The 26,718-nt window shown below is 41.6% G+C and overlaps 1 protein-coding gene and 1 long non-coding RNA gene across 2 annotated transcripts in view; one reads left to right on the top strand and one right to left on the bottom strand.

Moving 5' to 3' along the window:
• Positions 1 to 2,555: 2,555 nt before the first annotated feature.
• LOC309360135 lies at positions 2,556 to 7,263 on the bottom strand. The gene is made up of 4 exons (XR_014163935.1): positions 7,239 to 7,263; positions 6,152 to 6,181; positions 5,443 to 5,580; positions 2,556 to 3,134 (listed from the first exon to the last, which is right to left on the bottom strand). It is a non-coding gene; the product is annotated as an uncharacterized lncRNA (long non-coding RNA).
• Positions 7,264 to 21,683: 14,420 nt separating this feature from the next.
• MEIKIN (meiotic kinetochore factor) overlaps positions 21,684 to 26,718 on the top strand; it is a 123,242-nt gene continuing 118,207 nt past the window's right edge. The window contains exon 1 of the mRNA XM_081894022.1: positions 21,684 to 21,715. Coding sequence (XP_081750148.1) covers positions 21,699 to 21,715 — 17 coding nt within the window. The 5' untranslated portion in view covers positions 21,684 to 21,698. The remainder of the gene's footprint in view (positions 21,716 to 26,718) is intronic.

Below are 26,718 nucleotides of genomic sequence, written 5' to 3' on the forward strand. Positions count from 1 at the left end.
AAATTAGGAGAACCTTCTTTACCGTAAGAGCATTTCAGCTATGGAGCCAATTACTTGTGGGACTGGTATTCTGCCTCATCAGGAGCCTTCAAGTAGAGGCTGACAAGGCATCATTTTGGGAGGTTCTAGCTCTTGATTCCCTCCATTGATCAGAGGGTTGGACTAGATAGCCTACAAAAGGGATGAGGAAATGTGTGCCTCCCATTTAAAAACTTGAGTGTCTCTAACAACTGACACATTTACAGTGTTTGAGTAGAGGTCTGTGCCACAGGGGCCTTATAAGGCCTTATAGGCTTTCTTCTTGCTGAGGAGAGATCTTGCAGGTTTCCTTCTTGCCTGCTACCATCTCCTCCCTCCCCATTTTAGGAGGGGAAAGGGGGGATGGGCAATGGTGGGGTGCAGACCCCGATTTGAGGATGAGTTTGTTGTGGTGGGGAACTGTGTTCACATTGGAATAAATCAGGCAGGTGCGTTTGCATATTAGAGCTCCCTCCATCAGATAATTTCTCCTATTCCTGATCAAGTTATCTGGTTGCGTTTCCGACCCTATGACACAAGTGGATGTTATTCCATGTGCAAACGGGGTGTGTGTGTGTGTGTGTGTGTGTGTGTGTGTGTGTGTGAAGTGACTCTGGAGCTTCACAAATGGTTTATCATGGGGAGAAATCTCTGTGTGGTTTCACTGCCCGCATATGTGGTTTCATTTTGTCAGACGAGCCATTTCCCCACCCGCCAACAGCAATATCACTTGACTAGGAAAAAGTATACGCAGAATAATGTATGAAGAATGTTTTGCGTGCCAGTTTTTCCACATACACATATTCTTCATATATGAAATAAGTTATACAGGGTTCAGTGGGTTTACTCCAAAGAGCTTTCCATTTTGTCCTGCACTGTAGCACAGTGCCATTCCCATCTCCATGAAGCTGACTGTTTTTAAGACTTTTTCTTAAGGTAGGCAAATGTCCCCTGTATATATCATTCTGCCCTTCAATCCCTGTAACATGAATTACTGGTAATTTTGTCTGTTGTACTGGTGGGAGGCTGCTGGTTTCTTTGTATGCTAGCTACAGATATGAAACTGCTCCATGATTATAAATGGAGGGTACTGATCCGGGTGTGCAAAGGGATATAATATCCAGAAAAATGAACGTGGCAGGCTTTGCAGGTCAGAGAGCTTTGTGTGAACTAAAGTTTCAGCAATCACTGGTTCAAGAAACATTTCATATAGGCTCTAAAATTTCTTTGGCCATCCTTACCAGATAATATGAGCTGAAACTGTTCTTGACCCTCGTATCATTTACACACAAACCTCAGCAATGACAGTTAGGAAAAATGATTCAAGGAGATGGAATAGAGAAAACCCCAGGTATTATTCACCATGGGACCATAGTTGAACATTCCATCTCACAATAATAATAAAAACCAAGAATTGCACAAAATAAATTTATTTAAATATGTTATATACCTACAAAACTTTCATAAATACATTTTTGTTGGCCTGGTTTGCAAATATTATGCAATACTTTATAAATAAAATTATAAATAATTTTGCAAAGAATAATAATACTATATATAAATTACCTGCATTCCTGTGTAGATATTTTTTAGTTTTGCAATCCTCAACTTTCAGCTAGAATTGAAGTATAAATAGCTAGACAACCAGGACAATCATCTAGAAAAGTGCTTATAACTCAGTTAAAAGCAGCATGCTACATAAGAGGGTCTATAACTTACGGCTTCACCAGGGCCCAAAATATTTCTCACAATCCCATTTGAAAGAAGTGCCTAGCCTATGTTGAGTGTTAACTTTCAGAGGAGCTGTGGTCATTAAAAGAAACAGAGGATCTATGTCTTAGCTGACAGCCCAGTTCCTGTGGAATAAACCTCAAAAGGAAATCTCACAAGATTTGAGATGTGTTCGGTGGAAGCTAGTCTTTTAGGGCAAATGGGGCACTGCCCCACAAAGCTCAGCCTGCCCTCAGCAAGACCCCACCCAATAGCTGCCAGCTTCCTACTTACAACCAGCCCAGAGTAGCACCCTCCAGCTTCCTCCTCTTTACACTCTGATGCTCTTGTAGAACTCAGCAGGGAAGAGGCTGGGAACAAAGATAGAATTAGCTGGTTCTGCATCTGATTGACTCTGGTTCCATCCAATCTAATGTCCCCTGCCTTCTCTCCTACCAATCCCAAAGGGCACCATTCTTCACTGGATGGATTTCTGGTGCCATTTGCCCGTAATCCATGAGTCCCAAACCCAACAGTTGGGAGACACCTCAGACAAAGACAAAATTTGGAGCACACTTTCTTTCTTTATCCCTGTTTCTCCTGTTTTCCTTTTCGCTTATTATATTGGTATTGCTTAATCATTTATAATTTGGGGAGGGTGGGTGTATTTTTAGGTGGTGAAGGGAGGAGGGCAGGGAGTATAAAGCAGGAAAATGTCTGGGGGATTTGTTGTGTGCTGAAATTTGTGGAAATATCAATTAAATATTGAATAACATAATAATAATATAATAATTTATTATTTATACCCCGCCCATCTGGCTGGGTTTCCCCAGCCACTCTGGGCGGCTTCCAACCGAGTATTAAAAACAATACAGCATCAGACATTAAAAACTTCCCTAAACAGTTGTCTTCAGTTGTCTTTTAAAAGTAAGATAGCTGTTTATTGCCTTGACATCTGCTAGGAGGGCATTCCACAGGGCAGACGCCACTACTGAGAAGGCCCTGTGCAAAATGAGGTCATAAGTAGTAGGATTTCTAGAATGATTTCACGTACAGAAATAAATATGTATTACAATTCGATAACATTAAATACTATATTAAATAAATAAATAAATAGTTTCATCTTTGACACACTGTTATAAGTTAACAAGCAAATTGCATTCCTTTTCTTCTTCTTCTTCTTCTTCCATGATACATACTGATGAGAGTCCTGGTTTGTTCAACACACTTGATTAGTCAAAGAGATCCTCTTGAACAGCAGAGCAAACGATCCTTTGCATGGTCCAAGTTCACAGCGTTGCTTTTTTGGGTCGCAAATGACTGTGCAAGGTTTTCAGAAAGCGATCAAGGTATTCTAAGAGTTTGTCAACACTTTTGTGTGGTGCTGTACAATTCCTATTCTTCTCCTGTGGGGTAAAAAGTTTGCATTGAAAAATTAGATTGTTTTCAGCTTGCTTTCAGTCAGGGGCTTCAGGTTGCCAATGGGTCATTGAGAAATCACAAACAAGTCATGGGCAATTATTAAAAATAAAAAATAAAAAATGCCAGATTATTTCTCCAAAGGAAAAACTTGGATTGAATGGGGTAAAAATACTGGGTTGGCATTTTTCTGTTAAATCATTTTTATCAATTTTCCAATAAAAAACATCCAATTAACATATTAAATTAGAGTTGGCATTTTTATGCCGATGATGGGTGGAAAACTGTGGAAAACCTTCACATATGAGGGGTGCCAATCTCACAATAAACACTTGTCTGGAACCACCCAGAGTGCAGTGTGCGGAAATATTATCTTCCACAGGGCAGATATGTTGAGTATGGTGTCCCATGATTCCCGATTTAGGTGGAAGTTGGCATCTCTTGTATCACTAACTTATCAGGCTATTTATTACTGACCACACACATGTGACTAATCCAGGGACAGTCAAATTGGTGCCCTGCTAACACTGTTGAATTCAATTCTCATCAGTCCCAACCATCATGGCCAGTGGTCAGGAATGGTGGGAGTTGTAGTCCAACAACATCTGGACAGCACCATGTTGGCCACTCCTGAAGCATTTAAAAATATGTCGTTTTTGTCAATTGATTGCATTAACCCAACATATCAATATTTCTAATGAAGATAACCTTCACCACCAGAAGTTCCTTTAGGCTGCAGTCCTAAATTTAGTTCTGTACATGCAAAGGATTACTTTGTTAGGCATGGTAGCAGATGACCAGTGACAATGAAATTGCAAATTCAAAAGGCATCTTAAGGATGCCAGGGATTTAACGTAGGACCATCTGCATGCAGAGCAAATGCTCTACCACTAAGCTACAGACCCTCCCTCTAATTAGTCATCTTCATGACCATCAAGTATCTTAATAACCAGCAAAATGCAATTGCAACCAGAGGAACTTATCTGTTGCAGCTCCATCATGGTTTATTTCCAAAGATGGGAATTGAAATTATTACTCTGAGAATATGCACTTGATGTACAAAGTCAGCTGCTTCTCCCTCAATGCTCTTTCCTAACGTGATTGCTGTATCAACATTGGATCCTTACCAACAACCTAAGGAGGAAGCTGTGCTCCACCAAATGATATGTGCCCCTCTCTCAACAAGAGGTCTGCATGCAGAATTTAACTCCTGTATATGCACCTGTGGTGACTGAAGACAGGGCACCGGAGCTCAGAAAGCACATCTATGTCCACACCACATGGATCATCCAGGCCTAGTAAAGGAAGCATCCTTTTGACGCAAGCAGTAATATTCTGGAGTTGCTAGTTCTTGCATATGACTAGGGTTGAACCAGGTCTGTGTTTTAAGCATATATACCACAATTTCCCACTTTGTGATAATTTTCCTGGCCCTCCAGCCACATTACTAAATCCTAACGGTAGAGAGCTGAACCTTATTCTTATGGAACAGTCCTACCAGCAGTTTCACTGACAGAGTGGTTCATAGGATTGAGGACCCAGATCCCAAGGTGGCATGAGAAGACAACCTATCCAGTTTGTATGGGAGCTGATATTTAATGGGATCTGTCCCACTCATGACCAGGGCTGCATCAACACTCCACACACCTCCTGCTCCAAATCTCTGCACAGCTCAGATGTTCACATGAGGGCTCCCTCCACCCCCAGAGCAGCACGTGCATTAGATGGATTTGTAGCCATTCTCGGGAGTGCCTGAGGACTATCAGAGTGGTTCCAGATCCCCAGCTCTAGCCCACAACTGCAACCAATATTTTAACATTACAGTTAAGATGTGGTCTGGGCAATCCTAATGGGAATTTAGAGAATTACAGTGGGATTTGGGAGAGGTTATGTGTTAATAAAAATAAAAATAATATATTTGTACCCTGCCCACCTGACTGGGTTGCCCCCTCCACTCTGGGCAGAGCAGCGTTAAATAGATCAGAGTTGGTCAGCTCTGATACACTACACATACTTAGAATGTTGAATTTGCTACTGCTGCACAAACACCTGTTTATAACCACTGCAAATAAGATAGCACCTCGTGGTTTGGCTGCCGTTGATACACCATCATAGCTATGGCTCTGGATTTTGTGGCTTTGGGTTATTATAGGCCCCACAGCAATATGGATCCATCAGGATGTACAAACAGGGACAAACTGAAGCTAAACGAAAGCAACTTTGTAAGGTTCCTGTAAGGGTAAATATGTTCCAATATACCGTTGCTGAAAAGTTAACTAAAATAGCTTTACTTACATCATTTTTTGGCAAATCTTCTTTTAAGTGCTTAAGGTTTCTGCGCAAGTTGTCAATGCTCCTGTTGTCATCAGTTTCAGCCCTCACTAATTCCAATGAGTTGATAAATACATCCAAATTATCCTTTACACAAAATTCCTGAAATGAGAGTATGTGAGGAATTATGTAGCCTTCTGTAGAATAACATACTATATGCCAAAGTTATTTAAGACCAGACACAATTCAGTATTCTTGCACAATTCCTATTTACATATTTCTAAGAGCCTTCCACAGAAGAACTTTCAGGAAAGTCATGCCTACTCTTTTAAGGAGTAGTATTTGTTCTGAAAAGATATCTTTTCCTGACCCAGGCTTAGAATGCCATGTTGATACAGTATCCATAAATGATAGACATTTCATTAGGTGAGTGTTCTGTACCTCACAAGCCCTTTTAAGACCACTCACAATAAGTGGGAACTAACTTTGGCAGGATCATGTTTTACCATTTTAAGGGGAAACCATTATTTTGAAAGATAGGTTCTCATTTGAAAACAACCCACTTCCAAGGATGTCTTTTAAGTCAGGACATCCTAATGTCGTACCCATGTTCCCTCCTTTTCGATATGCCAATTGCTTTACACACCAAAAGTGCTTCTTCTAGCATCCCATACCCAATATTTGAAATGATTCAACATTTTAAATAAATAATAATAATGTTTTAATTTCTTACCCGGAAATTTTCTGGGACAAGTAGTGATGTCTGTAAATATTAAATGACAAAATATAGTTAAGTAGTGGCCATGTGAAAGTCAAAGTACATGTTCAATTAGATAAGGTTAAAAATTAAATATGCCTTGATAGTCCCCTTTGCCTGCCCCCCATGTTCAAGGGTTGCCTCAACCTTAGGAACACATCAAGGCAGAGGATTACAAGAGGCTCAGCAAATAGCAAAGGCCCATTATTGACTGGAAAAGGCCCATTATTTAACATGCTCTTTGAGTTATTTGTGGGGCATAGGAATTCTTCCATTCCCCCTCCCAAAAAAATATAGTCTGGCTGCCCGCAAGGTCTGAGGGACAGTGGACCGGCCTCCTGCTGAAAAAGTTTACTGACCACTGGACCTAACCTATCCCTGTGACATTTTAGAAAGGATGCAGCTTCAAGGGGTCTCTGAATACTGCACCTCTGAAGACACTATCTCTGAATGTACAGTACACATGGAAGGGCTCAGTAGCACAGCCTGGGTAGCTCAGTTAGTTAGAGTTTGGTGCTGATAATGGCAAGGTTCAATCCGTGTATGGGACAGCGGCATACGTTGGACTAGATGATCCTCAGGATCTCTTCCAAGTCTACAATTCTATGATTCTATGATCTGCTTTGTATGCAGAAGGTCCCATATTCAACTCCCAGCATCCCTAACCCTGTCTGAAACCTGGAAAGCCATTGCCAGTCAGTGCAATGACTCAGAATACTGAGCTAGATGGACCAATGGTCTGAATCACATTATGACAGCTTCCTATAACATAACATAACAAGAGGAGTTTCCTATGTACCTATTAACTTTTAATCAGGTAGGCCCTAAATTCCATTGAGCCTGTGCCGGGCAAAAGTGCAGGGTTCCAAAGACACATTTCCACATGTAAATCTTCTATAATTTCCTTTACTTTCTCACGTGCCCACCACTGCAAGTCCAATTCATTCAGAAAGGCTTGGTTTTATATGCATTTTTACTCAGAATCAAGGTTCACTGAATTTAGTGGAGCTGAGGAGGTCTTTCCTAAATAAGCATGCAAAGGATGGCAGGTTTAGTTTCTTACCATGGCTGGATCCTTGGGTACCACTTTGGTCTGCAACTAGCAAAATACAAAACAAGGTTAGCTGGTAGAAATGCATTCTTTCATGATCAAATGTTTTAAAGTTCAGTCAAACGTTAGTTAACTTTGCTTTACAGTTATAGCATACCTGTGTCAAATCTTTCAGACGATTCTGTGTTTCTATAAGCCCCTCTATACCGGTAAGTTCTTTTCTCGCAGTCGGATTGTGTGCTGGTCTGCAATTGATGTATGCTCCAAGGCAAAGGATGATCAAACAGTGGGGCAGCATTGTGGTGATAGCAGTGTGCTTCAGTTTCCTTGTTCTGAACCTGGTAAGACTTTGATGCTCTTATATATACACATGAAGCTAAAGGAAATGATTAATATCTCACCACAAAAGTCAAGCATACCCAACGGAGGTGGAGGGGTGGGAAATTACCTTGAATAATGGAATCTCCTAGCTGCTTATCTGATGCTCGGGTGCATATGATTTGTTGTGAAGAATGCTTGAATTTTAAAGGGAAATGTATACGTATATGGGCACAGAGATAAGTTCAATTGATTTTAGTGAGGAGTTAAGCATGCAATAGTACATAAGAACACAAGAAGAGCTTGTTGGATCTGCCCAATGGCCCATCTTGTCCAGCATCCTGGTCTTACAATGCCAACCAAATGCCTACAAGAAACTCATAAGCCGGACCCGAGCACAAGAGTGTAATCCCTACAGTTTCTAGCAACAGATACAGTGGTACCTCAGGTTAAGAACTTAATTGGTTCTGGAGGTCCATTCTTAACCTGAAACTGTTCTTAACCTGAGGTACCACATTAGCTAATGAGGCCTCCCGCTGCCGCCGCGCAATTTCTGTTCTCATCCTGAGGTAAAGTTCTTAACCTGAGGTACTATTTCTGGGTTAGCAGAGTCTGTAACCTGAAGCATCTGTAACCTGAGGTACCACTGTATTCAGAAGCATCTAACCATGGAGGCAGAACATAGTTTAGCCATTGATATCCTTATCTTCCATGGAATGGTCTAACTCTCTTTTAAAACTATCTGAGTTGCTTGCCGTCACTGTGTCCTGTGGGAGCACGTTCCATACTTTAACTTACTATCTGCCCTGAATCTTCAAGCTTTTAAGCTTCCTTGTATTTTCATAAGTTATTAAAAGAGGAGAAAACGGTGTTATTAAAAGAGGAGAAAAACATTTCTCTATCCACTTTCTCTGTGCCCTGCATCCTTTTTATAAACTTTTATCTTGTCACCTCTAACTCACCAAAAATGATCAAGGGCATGGAAGAACTCCACTATGAGGAAAAGGTTGCAGCATTTTTACAAAAAAGCTGAAAGGCTTCAACCTTTCCTCAAAGGGAAGTCGCTCCATCCCATTGATCATTTTGGTTGCCCTTTTCTGGATGGTGTGCCCTGTGTCCTACTTTTACAATGGATAGTCCTCTCTTTGAAGGGCTCCTCTGAATGACTGCCCAGCAAAAGGCCAATTATTAATAATAATAGCCTGCCCATCTGGCTGGGTTTTCCCAGCAACTCTGGGCATCTTACAAGACACAAGACCACAGAAAAACATCAGCCATTAAAAACTTCCCTATACAGGGCTGCCTTCAGATGTCTTCTAAAAGTTGTGTAGTTGTTTATCTCTTTGACATCTGACGGGAGTCTGTGTGTGTGTGTGTGTGTGTGCATATGCAGATTTTATTCAGATCTGTGCTCCATTTCATCGTTGGTGTTGCAAAAGGAGCTGCCAAAAGTTAACAGAATTTAAAGTAATTAATTTCATATAGAATTATGTCCTTACACGATTTGGAATTATGAAGCCACCTTCAATTGTCCATGTATATTAGAGCCCTGGTGATGCAATGGTGGACCTCTTTCTGAGGAAGGAGTTTGGACTATTGCTTCAGCGCCATGGGGATGTGACATGAGAGCATGGTTCTATCTCTTCAGGCACATGGGCAAGCATGGGCACTAGATCAGTGACCCTGACCACAGGCTTGTAGATGGGGGTCTAGTGGGGCTTTCCTCCCCCTTATTTTGTTATAAGCAAGTAATTAACTCAACAGGAAAGTCTTTGTTTTAATAGTACTATCAAGCACCACACATAAGCCAATCAGAGCCATATATTCTTAATGTCTTCATACATCAGGCATCCTGCATACCTCTAGCTAGTTTGCAGCAATGTGTGGGGAGGGCGAGACAAAGGATTCATTTTTATTTCATTTTTTGACTGTAAGGCACAGGATTGGGGGCAGAGTTCTCATTTGAGCGGTTCCTCAACTTTCCCCCTTTGTTAAGGAGGGTTGTAAGAAAAAGGGCCTCCTAAGAACCCTTGGGGGTGGGAGTGGAAGGGCGGAGAAGAGAGAATTCTGGAAGTTTCTGTTGAAATGCATCTAGGTTGTTGTTGGTGATAATTTTATTCAGTGCTTTTTTCTGGGGGGACACAGGGGGACGTTTACCCCTAAACATTTTGTGAATCTTTGTACTTTTGTCCATTTACTGTATTTATTTTGTCCTGATTTGAACTATAAAATGGTGATTTTCTTGAGTCAAAATGAGAGTACCACTAAACATTTTTTAAGGAAAAAAAGCACTGATTTTATTTATATGCTGCCCATCGGACTAGGGTGCCGCAGCCACTCTGGGTGGCTTCCAGCAAAATAGAATGACTAGCAAACCAATACATTCTGGGTTCTATTCAACTAAGTCCTACTCAGAGTAAACGAGTCATGTCTCTTAACTTCAACGGGCCTCCTCTGAATAGGCTAGCATTGAATTACTCCCCCACCCCCCAACTTATGCCAGAATACTTGTGTGGGGGCAACAAGTGTTGAGAGGTAGAAAGATTATTAAAAATATGAAAAGGGTGTGTTAGAAGAGAATGGAGGAAACCAGGAAGTGAATGGAGGTCAGGGAAGAGGTGGAAGAGAAAAGAGAGGGGAGAGGGAAGACAAGCAGTGGATGGATGGCTGAAAAGATGAGAACAAAAAGGAGATGAACAGAGGGGAAGGCAGTGGGAGGCTGAGGTTATGCACCCCCATAAATAGCTCTCCTCCAACCTGGCTTACCACTGCTACAGGTTACAGTAAGAAATATCAGCGTCATCATTAACCACATTAATGTGTACATGGGGATGAACTGCCCCCTGCATTTTTAGTGCCTCCTCCAAACTTTTAGGCTAGCTATGGGCCTAGCCTGCCATACTCTATGGCATACCTTGTCTTCCTGGTGTTCACTTTTCTTTACCTTTTCTTTTTTTAAAAAAAAGAAAGAGTTGCATCTGGTTCAGGAAGTACTAACTGTAGTTCCTATTTGTGTGGGGAGGATATTCTACAGGATATCCTGCAGATTTCTGAAGGCTAAGGAGCGTCCTGGGACTAATCAAGGACTGTTTCTCAGTCTGTATATACAGCATTAAGAAGCCAACTTCCTTGTTGGTTCAGGGTTCGGTCACACAAACCAAAGCATTTCCATTCAATGGGACCTGAGCTCTTTTCTACTGCACACATGCTGCCAGTTATGTAGACCCTTAACCACAATGTCCTGACAATAATTCATGTGACCAAAGCAGCATGGAAAGATGTGTGTAAGAGGGGGAGTGCTCAACTTCAATTAAATGCCCAATGACTGAAATCTTTGGGACACTTTCTCTTCTTGCCATCTAGATAAATAATTTTTTAGTATATATCAAACTTTGAAAATCTATTACACTGTAGTAGGACTAGGAAACTTTGGGGTTTTTTCCTCATTGAGGGGAGCATTCTCTCAGACGTAATCTTGAAAGACCTACATTGGCTCCCAGAACGTTTCCGAGCACAATTCAAAGTGTTGGTGCTGACCTTTAAAGCCCTAAATGGCCTTGGTCCAGTTTACCTGAAGGAGCGTCTCCACCCGGACACTGAGGTCCACTGCTGAGGGTCTTCTGGCGGTTCCCTCGCTGCGAGAAGCCAAGTTACAGCGAACCAGGCAGAGGGCCTTCTGGGTAGTGGTGCCCGCCCTGTGGAACGCCCTCCCACCAGATGTCAAAGAGAACAACAACTACCAGACTTTTAGAAGACATCTGAAGGCAGCCCTGTTTAGGGAAGCTTTTAATGTTTGATGCATTACTGTATTTTAATATTTTGTTGGAAGCTGCCCAGAGTGGCTGGGGAAGCCCAACCAAATGGGCAGGGGATAAATAAATTGTTGTTGTTGTCACAGCTGCAGGCCAGCAGTAGGAGGGGCTGAAATGATGGTAGGTGAGAGCAGAAGCAAAAGAGGGTGGACTCCCTTTGTCTCTCTCCTGCCACTCCCCTCCCCTGTTCCCCACCACCCGCTTGCTTCATGCATTGTAGCTCTGGAGCCATAGGTTGCCTACTTCTCTGCTTTACAGCAATAACTAAGAAACCTGTCTCTGCAGAAACCAATAAAATCTGCTTATTCCATAGTTTACCTAAAGATGGCTACTTCAATGTGGGTTGCTTGAGACTGGAACCACAATGACTTTCCAATATTTGTAACCAAAATATTTCTCTAACAAGAGTAGTGGTGGTATATGAACCATAAATATAATAATTTCTAGAGTAATGTTGTTGCTATGGATGTGTGAGATATATGGACTGCTGACACAATTTTTTTGCAGTTTTTGCTGTCACCTGGTTATCTTGATCTGCTAGAAGAAAAGACATAGTAGCAATGGTTGAGTACTTGATATAGATAGTAAAGTAAAGGTAAAGGAACCCTGACCATTAGGTCCAGTCATGGCCGACTCTGGGGTTGTGGCGCTCATCTCGCTTTATTGGCCGAGGGAGCCGGCGTACATCTTCCGGGTCATGTGGCCAGCATGACTAAGCTGCTTCTGGAGAACCAGAGCAACACACGGAAATGCCGTTTACCTTCCCGCCAGAGTGGTACCTATTTATCTACTTGCACTTTGACGGGCTTTCGAACTGCTAGGTTGGCAGGAGGATATAGATAGAGGGGTAATAACCTCACTCCTCAAATCTTTATAAACAGTGCAAGCCAGTAGCACATGAGCTACTGATTCAGCACTGCTATCTCCACATGGACATAAGCATTGCTCCAGCGGATTTTTTTTTTTAAAAGCAACCCTCAAGTACAGCTGAAGGCATTATATTTAATTTTGCGTAAGTGAAAGCATGTCTGTATTTTGGAACTGTTAAATTTTGCAAATAGGATGCCTATGACTAGGTGGAAAATAATCATACCATGAACAAAATTTCCTTATGGTGGTCAAATTATTCTGTCACTCAATATCATATACGCACTGTCTAATTAAATTTCTTGCTTTGCTGAAGCCCAGTGTTAATAACTGCTGTGGTGATAAACCAGAAAAATAAAAAGATGGCTGTTTTTGAAAAAGTTGCACAAATCAAACCTGATGATGTTCAGTATTCTACACTCTGATATCAAAAGAGCTGCCTGTCCTACTTAGCTGGGGTGGGTAGGATTCTGCTAGTTGATAATGAAGAACTGAAACAAGTTGACTTGGACTAATTTTGTCCTTCTGATTAACAGGATGAAGGCAGACTTGAGGAAATGGAGCAAGTTTAATTAGTCCATATTTTGGAGCATTGCGTCAGTCAAGATATCCCATCTCTTTAAAGTGCTATTTTTAGGTCAAATGCTATCTATTCTTATTTCTGATAGCATCTTATCTTCCTGGCAATGAATATACAAGAAAGTTAATTTTGGCTCCAAGAAATCCAGAATAAAAATCAACTATTTATACAGATCTGCTTCAACTGGAGACTGGGGGAGCCCCAACATTAAGCTCTCTTTTGACCAAGTGATACCACCCATCACTCAGGACAAAACTTAGGTGTGGGTGCAGTTTGAGCCTGCTCCGGTGTCATGAGGGAAGCAATTCCAGTAAGTCAGCGTTTATGAGATTTGCCATTTTCAAAAGCCACATTCTCAATTTACAACAACAACAACAACAATTTTATTATAATTTTATTTATTATCTGGCTAGGTTTCCCCAGCCACACTGTGCAACTTTCAGCAGAATATTAAAACATCAAACATTAAAAACTTCCTGATACAGGGCTGCCTTCAGATGTTTTCTAAAAGTTGTGTAGTTCTTAATCTCCTTGACATTTGATGGGAGGGTGTTCCACAGGGAGGGCACTACTGCTGAGAAGGCCCTGTGCTTGGTTCCCTGTAACTTCATATCTCGCAATGAGGGAACCACTAGAAGACCCTCAGAGGTGGACCTCAGTGATTGATGGGGGTGGAGACCCTCTTTCAGGTATACTAGGCCAAGGCCATTTAGGGCTTTAAAGGTCAGCACCAACACTTTGAAATGTGCTTGGAAACGTACAGGGAGCCAGTGAAGATCCTTTAGGACCAGTATTATACCATATGGTCTTGGCAGCTGTTCCAAGTCACCAGTCTAGCTGCTGCATTCTGGCAGATGATACTGATTAAGTGTGGATTTCACAATCTTTCATTGGCAGACAAATTTCCTTTTGCTGCTACTGACAAGAATCTTAGATTACAATCCTTAAGGGAGGGAGAGGGAGCAAAGTGTTTGATAAAAATAATTTTCTGGTTGTGTGTTTTTTCTCCTCGCCTGTAGACTGAGCATCCCTTGAGTATGGGCGCCATTCAGCCAGTGTAGCAGCAGCATCCCTCTGGTCCCTGTGTAATGTGAATATAAGTGTCCTGTCCTGGCAAAGCAGAGCCCACAGATGAATCAGGAGGGTACAAATCCAACAGTCTGGATTGGAAGTAGAGGGCAGGTAGCATTTCTTCAGGGTTTGGATGCAGGAAGACAAGGAAGGGTGGCAGCAGGTCTTTCAGGACCCCGGACAGAGCCCAGGGAGATGACTACCAGAGCTTCTGAACATAGCCTATTTTCGTTCCTTAACCTTGCCTACATTTCTGGGGTAGAACCTTAAAGGAACAGTTCCTTTGCCTGGAACTCTACCATCTCTTTAGCCCTGTGGTTCCCAACCTTTTTTTGGCCCCCAGGCTAGGTGTATTGTTGTTGTTTCTGCCTGTCCCAGAAAAAAGAAGCCACAAAAAGGTGGGAAAATAAAGTTGGCATGGCACTAGGTTAGGTGGAGAGGTTTGTTTCTGAGTCCTGATATCATGTGTGTGCATGTGTCTGTTGGCTATTTGTGCAGTATGGTAGCGCTGCAGAGAGCTTGCTGGGGAGACCATGCATTAAAAAGAAAGGGACTCAAAAATAACTTACACAAGGTTTTAATTACAAAAACAAAAACTCCTTATACACTCCTTATACACTAAATACATTAACAACAAACCAGACCCAACCACCAACCCAACCCCCAGGGGAATGGGAGAGCTAGGTGCTGCTCCTTATATACTACACCGAAATGCTGACACACCTTAATCAAATACAACTCAGCAGCACCTGCTATGTTTCACAGCTGTAAAGCTGGGTCTCGTTATCTTGCTCTGGCCCTTGCTCTGGCCCCTTAAAGACATACACATCAAGTGGAACAATGATGAACCTTTACATTTAAAGTAACCATTCAACAGTGTCATGTATGTGCACCCACCACTAGCATTCAGTCTCCACAAGTTGTGGTTGGCCAAGGGTGAATTAAGCCCTTGTTCCTACCCTTCAAATGTTTGCCAGTATAGGAACCAGCATCTGAGGGCTAAGCCAGAGAGGAAAATCTAAATAATTCAGATTCCAATGCCAATGAGCAATTCTTGTGAGAAGAAGACTTCAATCCTAGGCACATTCTTGTGAAGTAAGTCCAAATAAATACAGAGGGGTTTATTTCAGAAAACACTTGCACATTGTTGCATATGACTTGGTTTATGGATTTCCCATTGGTTTTTAAATGGTACTTTGGTCATGGCAAGAGGTTAAGTGGATTTAGAGCTTTTGTCTAGAAACTCAGGCTAGGAACATGCTATCCCTTTAAAGCACATTCTTTCCCTCAAGGAATTATGGGCATTGTAGTTCACCTCTCACAAAGTTACAGTTCAAAACAACCCTTACCAAACTACAGTGCCCAGAATTCTTTGAGGGAAAGACTGTGCTTCGAATGTGCTTTAAAAGGTAGAGTGTGCACACACCGACAGATGTTACTTACCACTTAAATAAGTGATCAAAAGGCAAGTGTGATGTTAGAGGGTGTTTTTAAAAGGGAAATAAGATAATATTAAAAGAGGTTAAACAAATCAGCCACCTTGCCTCTGGAATGAGGAACTGCTGAAATGTATCAGTGCTTGGGCAAAAGAACCCAAAACATCAAAGCCATGGGGAAAGAATTATTCTGGAGCATAATTCAGAAGCCAGAAGCTGTCACTTTAGACAGAGGTCTTGGTTCTTTGGCAACAAAGAAAAAAATTAAGCTGAAAGGTTGGCATGGATGGGGGTTTTCCTCCAAATGCCTTATCATATGTGCTGCAGGATGTGGTTGATGAAATCAAGACCATGGGCATTCATAGAGAACATACAGAGCAATGCAAGAGCTGAATTGTCATAGGGAAAATACACAGTGGATTCTATAAAATTAGAGACAAGAATTCCCTATGAGAGACAAAGAAAATGGCAGGTGTACATCAGAATATTCCCCATGAAGATCATTTCCTATGAAAGATGGAGGGCACAAGGAGAAGGGAACGACAGAGAATGAGATGGTTGGATAGTGTTCTCAAAGCTACCAGCATGAGTTTGACCAAACTGTGGGAGGCAGTGGAAGACAGAAGTGCCTGGTGTGCTCTGGTCCATGGGGTCACGAAGAGTTGGACACGACTAAACGACTAAACAACGTTTGGTGATTGGAAATGAACTGCTACCCTTGAAGGGCTATAGCTCAGTGGTAGAACATCTGCTTTGCATGCAGAAGGTCTCTGGTTCAATCCCTGGCATCTCCATATATGGCTGGGAGAGACCCGCCCCCCAACCACCTGAAATCCTGGAGATTCAAAGCAAGCCTTACCAGTAAGTCATGAGAAAATGGGAAACTCCCTTATACCAGGTCAGATGATTGGTCCATCTAGTCCAGTATTATCTACTTTGACTGGTGGATCGGCAGGTGTCTTTCACATCACTTGACACCTGATCCCTTTTAACTGGAGCTGTCAGGAAATGAGCTTGGGACCTTCTGCATCGAAAGCATGGGCTCTACCACTGAGGTAGTGTCTTCCTCAATCTTGGGATTGAATTGGAAGCTTCTTGGCCTGAAGCTAGTGTTCTGTTTTGCACAGCCAGTGTCTTTTTTTTTTTTTTTTTAGAGTGTATTCACAGGTACGCAGAACCAGCACGGGTTTCTTTGGGGGGGGGGGGTTGTTGTTAAAAAGTGTGGCACAACTTCATGGTGAGTATCAGCACCTATTTTACTAGGAAAAAATGCACTGTGTACAGCAGAGAGGTCAATTGAGCCTTCCATGATACCTTGGGCCACTCAGTTCACAGCTGAGGAGAGTGTTGTTTCAGCAGCAGTCATCCTCAGAATAAGGCTGCATACACATTCAAAGCCCAAAGAATCCTGGGAACTTCAGTTTACCCACACCCAGGACTACAGTTCCCAGCACCCTTAACAAACAACTGTTTTCAGGATTCTTTGGGGGAAGAACCATGTGTTTTAGATGTATGGTGTGTGTGCAGCCTCTGTCTTAAATAGGGGGTGTGGGTGCCTCTCAGTACCTAGCTGTGCCTGCCATGAAATTGTTTAAAGCCAACAATGTGCCAAGTCACTCGTGCATTCTCTCCTCATGTGTCCTGGTGCTGCCTTCAACATGGGAGATGTTGTGTATGAGGAATGGAAGGATTTAGTCAGGTTCTGCATCTGACTAAATTCTTCCGTTCTCTCAACGGTTCTATCCTTGTAACTTTGCCCTCTAATGTTTTGAACCAGTAATAAGCTGCCACCGGTGCCAGATATTCTTCCCAGGAAGAATGTTTTTTAATCTAAAGCCTAAACTCTGTTTCACCCACCTGCTTTCATATGGTTCATATAGCTGAATTTCTAGAAATAGGGCATGTCTTTTTCATTCAAGGAATTTAAAAAGTGACAACCACAGTTCACTGGGCCCTCTTCCCACATGGCGTCACATATAGTAGTATCAGGAAAATGCCCGCTTTCAGATGAGTCATGACCTGAATTCTCATTTACCCAATTTACGGTTGGCTATGCACTGACAATACATTGCTTCTGTTTTCTGTTTTCTTTCCTTACCTTCTTTTTGCATCTTAATTGTGGGCAATGGAACTCCTTTCCTGCTGAGCTGCAGCTAATGCTGTCTTTATTTTTCAACACCCACCTATGCAATTTAGCTTTCGTAGGAGTCTGATATTCTCGATATGCAGCTACTTTCTGCTTTTAACTATATCATCTGTAGTTAAATAGTTTGGCTGTGAATTATTCAGGAGGGTGGATCTGTAATTTGCCTTAATGAAGGAAGGGTTATTTATCACAAAACACAATACTACCTAACACAACATTGTTTTTGAGGTGCAGAATTTCTCTCTCTTGTGATTACATGGATATATAATAATCTCTTTTAAGGTTTCTAATATAATGCAACATGTTTTGACATGCAGCATGTTTTGACATGACATGATCCACACTTTATATTCAGGGGAAATGAGGCCCAACAGAAGAAGCAAAAAATTGTACATGCCTGCTAGCCCTCTTTCAGTACTGATGACACAAACCTTGTCAAGTTACTGGCTTTAAGTCTTCCCTTATTTGCTTGTGAGCATTAGCGACTTATTAGAAATAAGGGGGAGGGGGGAATACCAAAGCTTTCATCTCTAACATAAGCTGAACTTTATCCTGGAAATTAGTACAGTATTTCAGTGGTTTACAAACAAAAGTCTTCTACAAACTTATTTGGCAATCTAACCTTTCTGCCTCTTTTATAATAAATCACTTTAGTAAACAGAGCACTAGTCCATCACCTTTTCCACCAGATGGAGCTTCTATTGGTTTCCAAGGTGCAGCTAAATACATTCTGGCTGAAGTCAACCAGCGGGTAACTAACTCAAAATCTTCTAAAATTATCTTTATTGCCTTTTCCTCTCTGCCTTCCTCTGAGGAGCTCAAACTAGTGCACATAGCTCTCCCTTTTCAATTATAACTTCAACACCATCCTGTAAGGTAGCTATGGATGGGCAGTCTTCAGGCTCCCATGATCTACATATTGTTTTAATAAACCCCTGAAGGCTGCCAACTGGATCCAGGTGTCAGAGAGAGAAAATAGTAGGTAAGGGTGTGACCCAAATAACCTACTGTACTGCATGCCATAATAGCCAAAGGGTGTGACCCAAATACCTACTGTACTGCATGCCATAATAGCCACACACTGGGTCAATACTGGGATGGATCAGGGCAGGACTGTGGAGAGGTTGGGACTGCACAATTGCATCAGTGGAGGCAATCACAGATTTGCATGGTCCAGGTCTAACCTGCTCTCCATTTCCACTGCACTACTCTGGCTCTCCATCATATGTTATCTTCCTTCCAGGGGCTTTCCAGGTGGTTGTTCTGCTGCATGAAGAACTGTCAGTTGTAACTTAAATGCTGCGCGTAAAATCAGCATTTCCCCCGAAGTATCAGCCAATATCATCTCACTGGAAAAAGAAAAGCAATTCTGTTACCCAAATGCCACATGAAAACTACCATATCTAGCTGTGGTTTTGTGAGTATCACAGCCGTTCAGTGGCTAGTTTCCATGACATAGTGAATGACCGGAATATGATTCTTTCCACCACTAAGGCCTGGCATTTGGGAAATGTTTAAGAAACAATGTCATGTCTTAAAATCTGTTTCTGCCATTGTTTTAACAGGCTGAGTGTACCATCCAACGGGAAGGAATCATCTGCATGGGGGAAGACATGACTGGTAGGCATGTATAGTAAAGTTATAGCAGAAATGTGTTGCTTGCATTACCATAAATAAGTCAAGTCTGTGAGAAAAGGTGCAAAATAATGCTGTGTAGCCACTGGTGTGTGTGGAAGATGATGGGAAACATCAGCTCTCTTCCACAGCATTGCCATGCAACATAATAAATAAATAAATTGGTTTTGTTTTTGTTTTTAATTTATGTGCTGTTCGCTTCCTACCTCAAGCCATGGAACGTTCATTTACCTAGGTTAATTTTAAAAAGACAGGGCAAAGCATAATCTCTCAAGCACTTTTGTCTCTCCTTCCACTGTAAAATGCTTGCAAATGAAACTGTCCTTTCTCATGACAATCTGTTGGAAGGACAAGAGATTCAGTCTGGCTTCTCTCGCTTTGGACAAACTTCACTCAGGGTCAAACTGGACCCCATTATATGTATATTTGTATTTAACATGCAGCCTTTTCAAAGAATTTTGCATTTCAAAGAAAACGCAAATAACATCAGCTACTGAAGGCAATAATTATCAAAACTATGGCAGGAGACTGTCTCTCTCTGTGTGTGTGTGATTTAATTATTTTCTCCTCATCAGCTTCCCAGAGGAAAATTCTTCATCCCAAGCCATTCCTCCCTTACACTGGGAGGAAATCCCCATGAGCAACAATGGGGAATTTCCTCTTGATGCAAATACCAGCTTCAGAGGGGATTTTCCTCAGGGTTGCAGCAGGAGAGGAAATGGTTAAATCTCTCTCTCTCTGTGTGTGTGTGTGTGTGTTTGTGTGTGTGTGTGTGTGTGAACACCCCACATTAACTAGGTGTTTAACATCATGTCCAGTTCAGCTTTCAGAAGCCGCTAGAAAGACCAGTGTTTTATTGGACTGGAAAAGGAGGGGAAGCTCATCTTGTAGATACCTATACCTTCCTTATATCTATTTAATCACAGATTAAGCATCCAATCTCCTGTTGGGAGATAGCACTTTCATGACTCTGGGTCTGGATAGAACAATGTGAACACAACGAGTGGCCTTAGCAGAGGTACCAAACAAAGTCCAGGTTTGATTTGTGCCAATCCCCACCAGGGCTTGATGCCAGAATATATGGGAAAGTGTCCCTGACAAATGCTTAAGTACCATTTCCATCATTGCTGAGCAGCTCCACAACCCTTATTGCTCTTTTGCTAGCAATAAAACACTAATACAGTTGACTGCTTCATCATGTCATCCTCTCAAAAAGCTGCTCCCATAATCACCTATGCAATTGGTTCATCTCCATATATGTGCAAACAGCTTCTCTAATGCACAGATTCTGGCAACTAACAAGAAAAACATCCTGTCAACATAGCATGGAAAGTACCTGTAAGATGAGTGACTGACCTGCAAAATAGATGGCATAATTGACTGGCATTTGGAATTCACTCTGTCGTTAAGGAAGTCAATAGTACTCTTTCATGCTGGAGTTACATGATTGTTAAGAATGGCATGACCTCTAAAAGAGTCCTCAGGAATAAGTCTAATGAAGTATTCTGTTTACTTTGGCATACCTCACAGAAACCGCTGGCTGGTTTACTACAACTGTATAAGCTGTATAGGACCAATGACAGTGTTTGGTATGGTTCATTACTGTCTCCTTTTCTTCTGAGTTTGCAATGTTCCTCACAAGATCTGTTTCCTGACTGGCTATGTTGGCACATGCATGGACCTCATACTGCACCTCGAGAACCGCGTGTCCTGTTCCTGTACCACAGACACTGTATGTGTTCGAGATATGTTGCAAATCAGACGTTCACTTCCAGTCCCTGTCTGAAATATGCCACTATTAATGGTGTGACTCTTGTTAATGGAGTGACAGATGTGTGTTAGCTACAGGGAAAAGGTAAAGGACCCTTGGATGATTAAATCCAGTCAAAGGCGACTATGGGGTTGTTGCGCTCATCTTGCTTTTTCAGGCCGAGGGAGCCGGCGTTTGTCCACAGACAGCTTTCCAGGTCATGTGGCCAGCATGCCTAAACCACTTCTGGCACAACAGGACACCATGCCAGAAGTCAGAGTGCATGGAAATGCTGTTTACATTCCCACCGCAGCAGTACCTATTTATCTACTTGCACTGGTGTGCTTTCAAACTGCTAGGTTGGCAGAAGCTGGGTCAAAGCAATGGGAGCTCACCCCGCCACATGGATTCAAACTGCCAACCTTCCAATAGGCAAGCTTAAGAGGCTAAGTGGTTTATCCACAGTGCCATGTTCTCCTGTAGAGCTCAACCCTGCCATGACTCCACCTAACCTGAGCCAGAGAGCAAGAGATAAAGTACCACTCTCTACTTCAGGGGCCTCAGGCAAAAGAAACCAAGTTACCAAAGGAAACTAAGTAACAGATGTGATCAAAGAAGTCCAGACACTAGTTTATAACCAAGGCTTAACCCAAGAGACACACCAAAATGAAGAGGTAGATTTTTATTAATAATGGTTAAAATAACAGTAAACCATGAAACCTGTTTACCACATAGGAGAAATAGGAAAGGGAAATACTTTTCTGTTAAGGAATATAGGACCATTTGGGGAATCACAAAACATTACAAAAACAACCAAGCAAAGCTAATCTAACCAATGAATTCATGTCCCCACGAAGATGCAACACAGGTGCCAGTCTGGAAGATAAAGACCAAGTTTAAACATCACACACAGAACATATAGGTAACTTATACCCTTTTGCGTAGTAACCAGTCTGAATCTTCCCATCAATGAGTAGATATCTAGGCTGGAACTTTCCAGAACAGAGAGTCCAGAGTGTACATGTAACTCTGCAGCTCTTGAATGCTTCCCAATTAGAGAATTTGCCATCTTTGGTCTTGAAGCCCTGATGCAGACAAGATAACACAGATGCAATTAATGAGCATGCTATCAACTAGCAGAGAGAAAAACTGCTTTCTCACAAGCTCACCTCTTTACCCAGAAGTCTGAGCTCCTGACAGTACCAACATTTGAGAACAGAACCTAATACAAGATTTAATTCAGTTTTGTGTAGTGTGAATATGTATGTGAATGATTCTGGTGGTTGCGTTATGTGGTTTTTTTGTAATATTTATGGTTTTTATGCTATATTGTAATTATGTTGCGTTTTGATGTATCTTGATAAGCTTTAGTGCTTTGTATATGATTTGTAATTATGTTACTTAAAATGTGGATATATGAGGAGCATTATTTTTGGTTTTGAATGTGAAATTTGTACTGTGTTTTCTTAAATGGAATTGTTTTTGTTGAGATCTGTAAAAGTATGAAGCAGTATATCAATTAAATAAACAAATTCATCTTGTCATGAAGCCACTCACAAGCAGGTCAGTGCATTTGTGAAATGCTATGCTGCTGCCCCCCTCCAATAAAAAAAAACCCACCCAAATGCTTGACAACTTTGCAGCAAACAAAAATATTGGAAAAGTAGGATAAAGCATTTATTCCCAGGGCAGCTGACATGCAACAGTAAGAATAAAAAGAAGCAGTGCCATAAAAATGGCAGGACAAAAACTATAGCAGGAAGAAAAAAATTCCACTAAAATTCTGGGAGAAATAAACACCTTCTCATTTGGTGATGAGAAGACAGAGTAAGCATCATTTAAATAATAAATTAACAACAACATCTCACACTTTCACCCATACTCAGTAGCCCCAGAATGAAAAAGTTCTGTATCCTATTCAAAGCGGAAGACACACCCTAATCCTCTTCATCTATGATTTATTCTATAGGTAAAGGCATAGGAAAATCACACAGAGCCAGGCTGAAGGTTGACAGCCCCAGTGGTCATATATGACGTATAGGCAGGTCCTTCTGAGAGGAAAGCATTAGTGGACTAGATATATAGCCCAGTGGCTCAACAGTGTATTTGCAGCTTTTCTTGGCAAACACTCTGACTCATTTCCTCTGCAGGTCATCCGAAACCTGTACTAAATCTAGCCCAAAGAAGGGTTCTAGTGAATTCTAAAGCTTGTTACTATACTTGGTTTGCTTTGGTTTAATTATCGTCTATAGATAAAGTCAAATGACACGCCAAAAATAAACTAGCTTAACAGTCCATATAGATATTAATTCCTCCCGGTAGGCAGCAGCAACACACCTGCCAGGAGGTCAGGTAAGCCCCAGCCTGTCATCTGCTGCTGCCCATAGTTAAGCAAACGAATTCATTCCCACAAGATGTAGCAGAAAACTTCTTTTGGTGGGCTATGATTTTAAATTTTTACATCCCCCCTCCCTTGGGAAAGGAGCTGAAAGTATTAAGAAGAACAAAAAGAGAGATTTATAAATGCACAGTGTGATTTCTCAGTTTTATGGCTGTGCACAGCAACCCTCTCAATCCAGGGCTCTGACCTGAATTAGAGACCCCAAATCAATTAAATGGTGGGGCTAATATTTAATGAGGGTTTTTTTAAAAAAACCCTTTATGATGCAGAGGTGGGGGGGAGGTGACACTGCCCCTTTCCTTCTCCTCCCATCCATACTGCAGAGAGCAACAGGATTCAGTCCCTGCGGGAAACATGTTGGCAAAATAGATCCCTGTAGCCAGCAGGACTGCACTCTTGGTGTGCAATTCTCAGCTGCTGTGTCAGGCCTGCTGGGCCTCCCTCTCATTTCTTTATACCCAGTGTGTGTCCCAGCTTGGTGTGGTTTGGGGCCCTGCTGTCTTTTCCACCACCAGCAAACATTTCTGAGCAGGGACCAAAACCTGCTTCTCTGTCTCAATAACCCTCATGCCAAATTGGGCAACCTTATATCTTCAGAGGAATCCATATTGGTGCAGCATGGAATCATCATGTCAAAACGGTCAACATCACCCCAAATTGGGTGGCGACATCTTCAGAGGCATCCAAATTTGTGCAGTTTGGAATGGTTCAGCCTGCCATCTTTATTAAAAATGGTTTCCTGCTGTTTCCAAATGTAGACTAAAACATGTTCCTTGGTCTTGGAAACCATCGTGCCAAATTGGAATGATGGTATCTTCACATGGAGGTAAAGTTTGGTACCCAGAATGAAGTATTTGATGAAGGTCAGGGAAGCTGGGGCATGCCAAGATAATGGAAAAAATAGTCATATAAGTCAGAGATTAGGGTGGGTGATGATTAAGCTGGATTTCTTATTGATTACACAGTAATGTACTGAAACTATAGATATGGCTTATATGTATCAACATGTTCTTAATACTTGGTCATGTATTAGGCATTGGTTACTCAGCCGCCCTTTATTTTTAATAAAGATGGCAGGCTGAACCATTCCAAACTGCACAAATTTGGATGCCCCAGTCTTGGCTGGGGAGGGCGGGGTATAAATAAATATTATTATTATTATTATTATTATTATTATTACTTCTTTTATCTATGAAGATAATAAAACAAAATATAACTTTTTTTAAAGGGGTTGCAGCTTTTTGAAATACTACAAAAACCCTGCAAACTGTGTCCCACCACAGGCCACAGTAGGAGAAATAAATAAAATAGCACGTACCCAAAAGCAATCATAGTTTTATTATGTCACCTTCAGATCCCTGAAAGATCATCTTTGAACACACTCATGCAGCCAAAGGGTGACCTCTAGAGGCGACGTGTCTACCAGGAAAAGGAATCTGAGACAGACAAGGAGACATTATTTTCTCAAAAAGCAAAAGAATGTGTGTTGGTCTATTAAAAACATTTCGTAATTCTTTTCTGGGTGGCTCAGTGGCTGTCTAACTACCGGGCCTCACTCAAAGGTGTGCATCATACTGTTTGGGGAGATGATTGCATTTTTATAGTATATATTGTTGTTGTTTTATTATTTCTTGTGTTTTACATTGTTGTGACCTGATGAGATCATGTATGATGAGAAACATGATGTAAATTCTAGGAATAAATAAATGGGTTAGTGAATAATTATTAGCCTTTGAAAAGCTGCTTCAGACTGCAATCCTACAGCACACTTACCTGGGAATAAGCCTCATTTAACTCTTTAAGGATTACCTCTTGAATAGATGTGTATAGGATTGCTCTGCCAGTAATGTTTTAACACTTGTCTTTTGCATACGTGTGTGTAACCTATGGTTAAAATGATTAAACGACTGAAAGTAAATAAATTATATATCTTTATCACTAAGATTTTTATCCTGGTTGTCAATGAAATAATAAGGTTGGCTGATTCAGCTGTTCTCATCAGGGAAAAATCCCGTCCTACTTGTTATAAATTATTTGGACACTTCCAGGCTTAGATTCAACAGAACCATCAATATATGGCAGGCATAGGCAAATTCGGCCCTCCAGATGTTTTGGGACAACAACTCCCATGATCCCTAGCTAACAGGACCAGCGGTCAGGGATGGTGGGAACTGTAGTCCTAAAACATCTGTAGGGCCGAGTTTGCCTATGCCTGATACACTGATACCTTGGGTTAAGTACTTAATTCGTTCCGGAGGTCCGTTCTTAACCTGAAACTGTTCTTAACCTGAAGCACCACTTTAGCTAACGGGGCCTCCTGCTGCTGGCGCGCTGCCGGAGCATGCTTTCTGTTCTCATCCTGAAGCAAAGTTCTTAACCCGAGGTACTATTTCTGGGTTAGCAGAGTCTGTAACCTGAAGCGTATGTAACCTGATGTACCACTGTATTCATATTTTAGCTCTCAGTCCAAATAGCAAAGACTCCTATAGACTTCAGATGAAATTGCATTACTGGTTTCAAACAGAAGATGTCACTTTCTTCAAATGCGTGGAACAAGGAAAATCAACTTCCTGCAAATCAAGCAAAATGTAATTCTTTGGTCAATTTCCAATTTGACCCTTTGACGTTTTGCCCTGTGGAGCTTGAAATTGTGACCAGCTATATCTGCAGGGAATTATTGCTTTCCATACCCAGGCCTCACAGGGGGGGGGGGGAGTTGGCAGGTTTCGAATAAGGAAACAGTATTTGCAACCCTGCACATGTTTACTTAGAAATAAGCTCCATTGAGTTTAATGAGGTTTGCAGCTTGGTAGGCAAGTCCTCTCCACCACCTTCAACATGGACTTTCCCCTCAGCTCCCACTGTAGGCAGCTGTGCTCTGGTGGGTCCTGAGCTAGGAACAGAATTACATTTGATGGAAACATCACTATCCATGGTCTTGGTTTTTCTAAAACCTCAATGGCGAACCTCCAGTTTATCATTAAGTGCTCCCTGGTTCCAAATCCTCATAGACTGCATTTCTTCCTGAATCTGTATTGCTTCAGCAGAAAGAGTTGAGAATCCATCTTGTCATAACATTGCTATAAATATCCCTGAAAAGAGAACATTCCCAAGTCAACCATTTTCTTATTGGCATTCATAAAAGGAAGAGGTTTATCTGAATCTAGCCTGCAGCACTTAAATTTGCTATAGTGCTGGTAGTTCACTGTTGCCCAGAGTTCTAATGCTGTAACATAGATATCATGTTCCCAAAGCAAATACCTGCCATTCTACTAAGGGCATCATGTTCATTTATTGAACAACAGCAGTGTATATTAAACAGATATAAGCAAAATTCTAAGTGGAGTTCCAAATGTACAAATCAACATCAAAACGCCAAAGCAATATCGTGTGAGCAATACAAAAATTCAGTAGCACAGGAATCAAGGAAAGCCTGTGTGTGTGTGTGTGTGTGTGTGTGTGTGTGTGTGTGTTTC

The sequence above is a fragment of the Podarcis melisellensis genome, assembly GCF_964234715.1.
Source record: "Podarcis melisellensis genome assembly, chromosome: 2".
Classification (NCBI taxonomy): Eukaryota; Metazoa; Chordata; class Lepidosauria; order Squamata; family Lacertidae; genus Podarcis; species Podarcis melisellensis.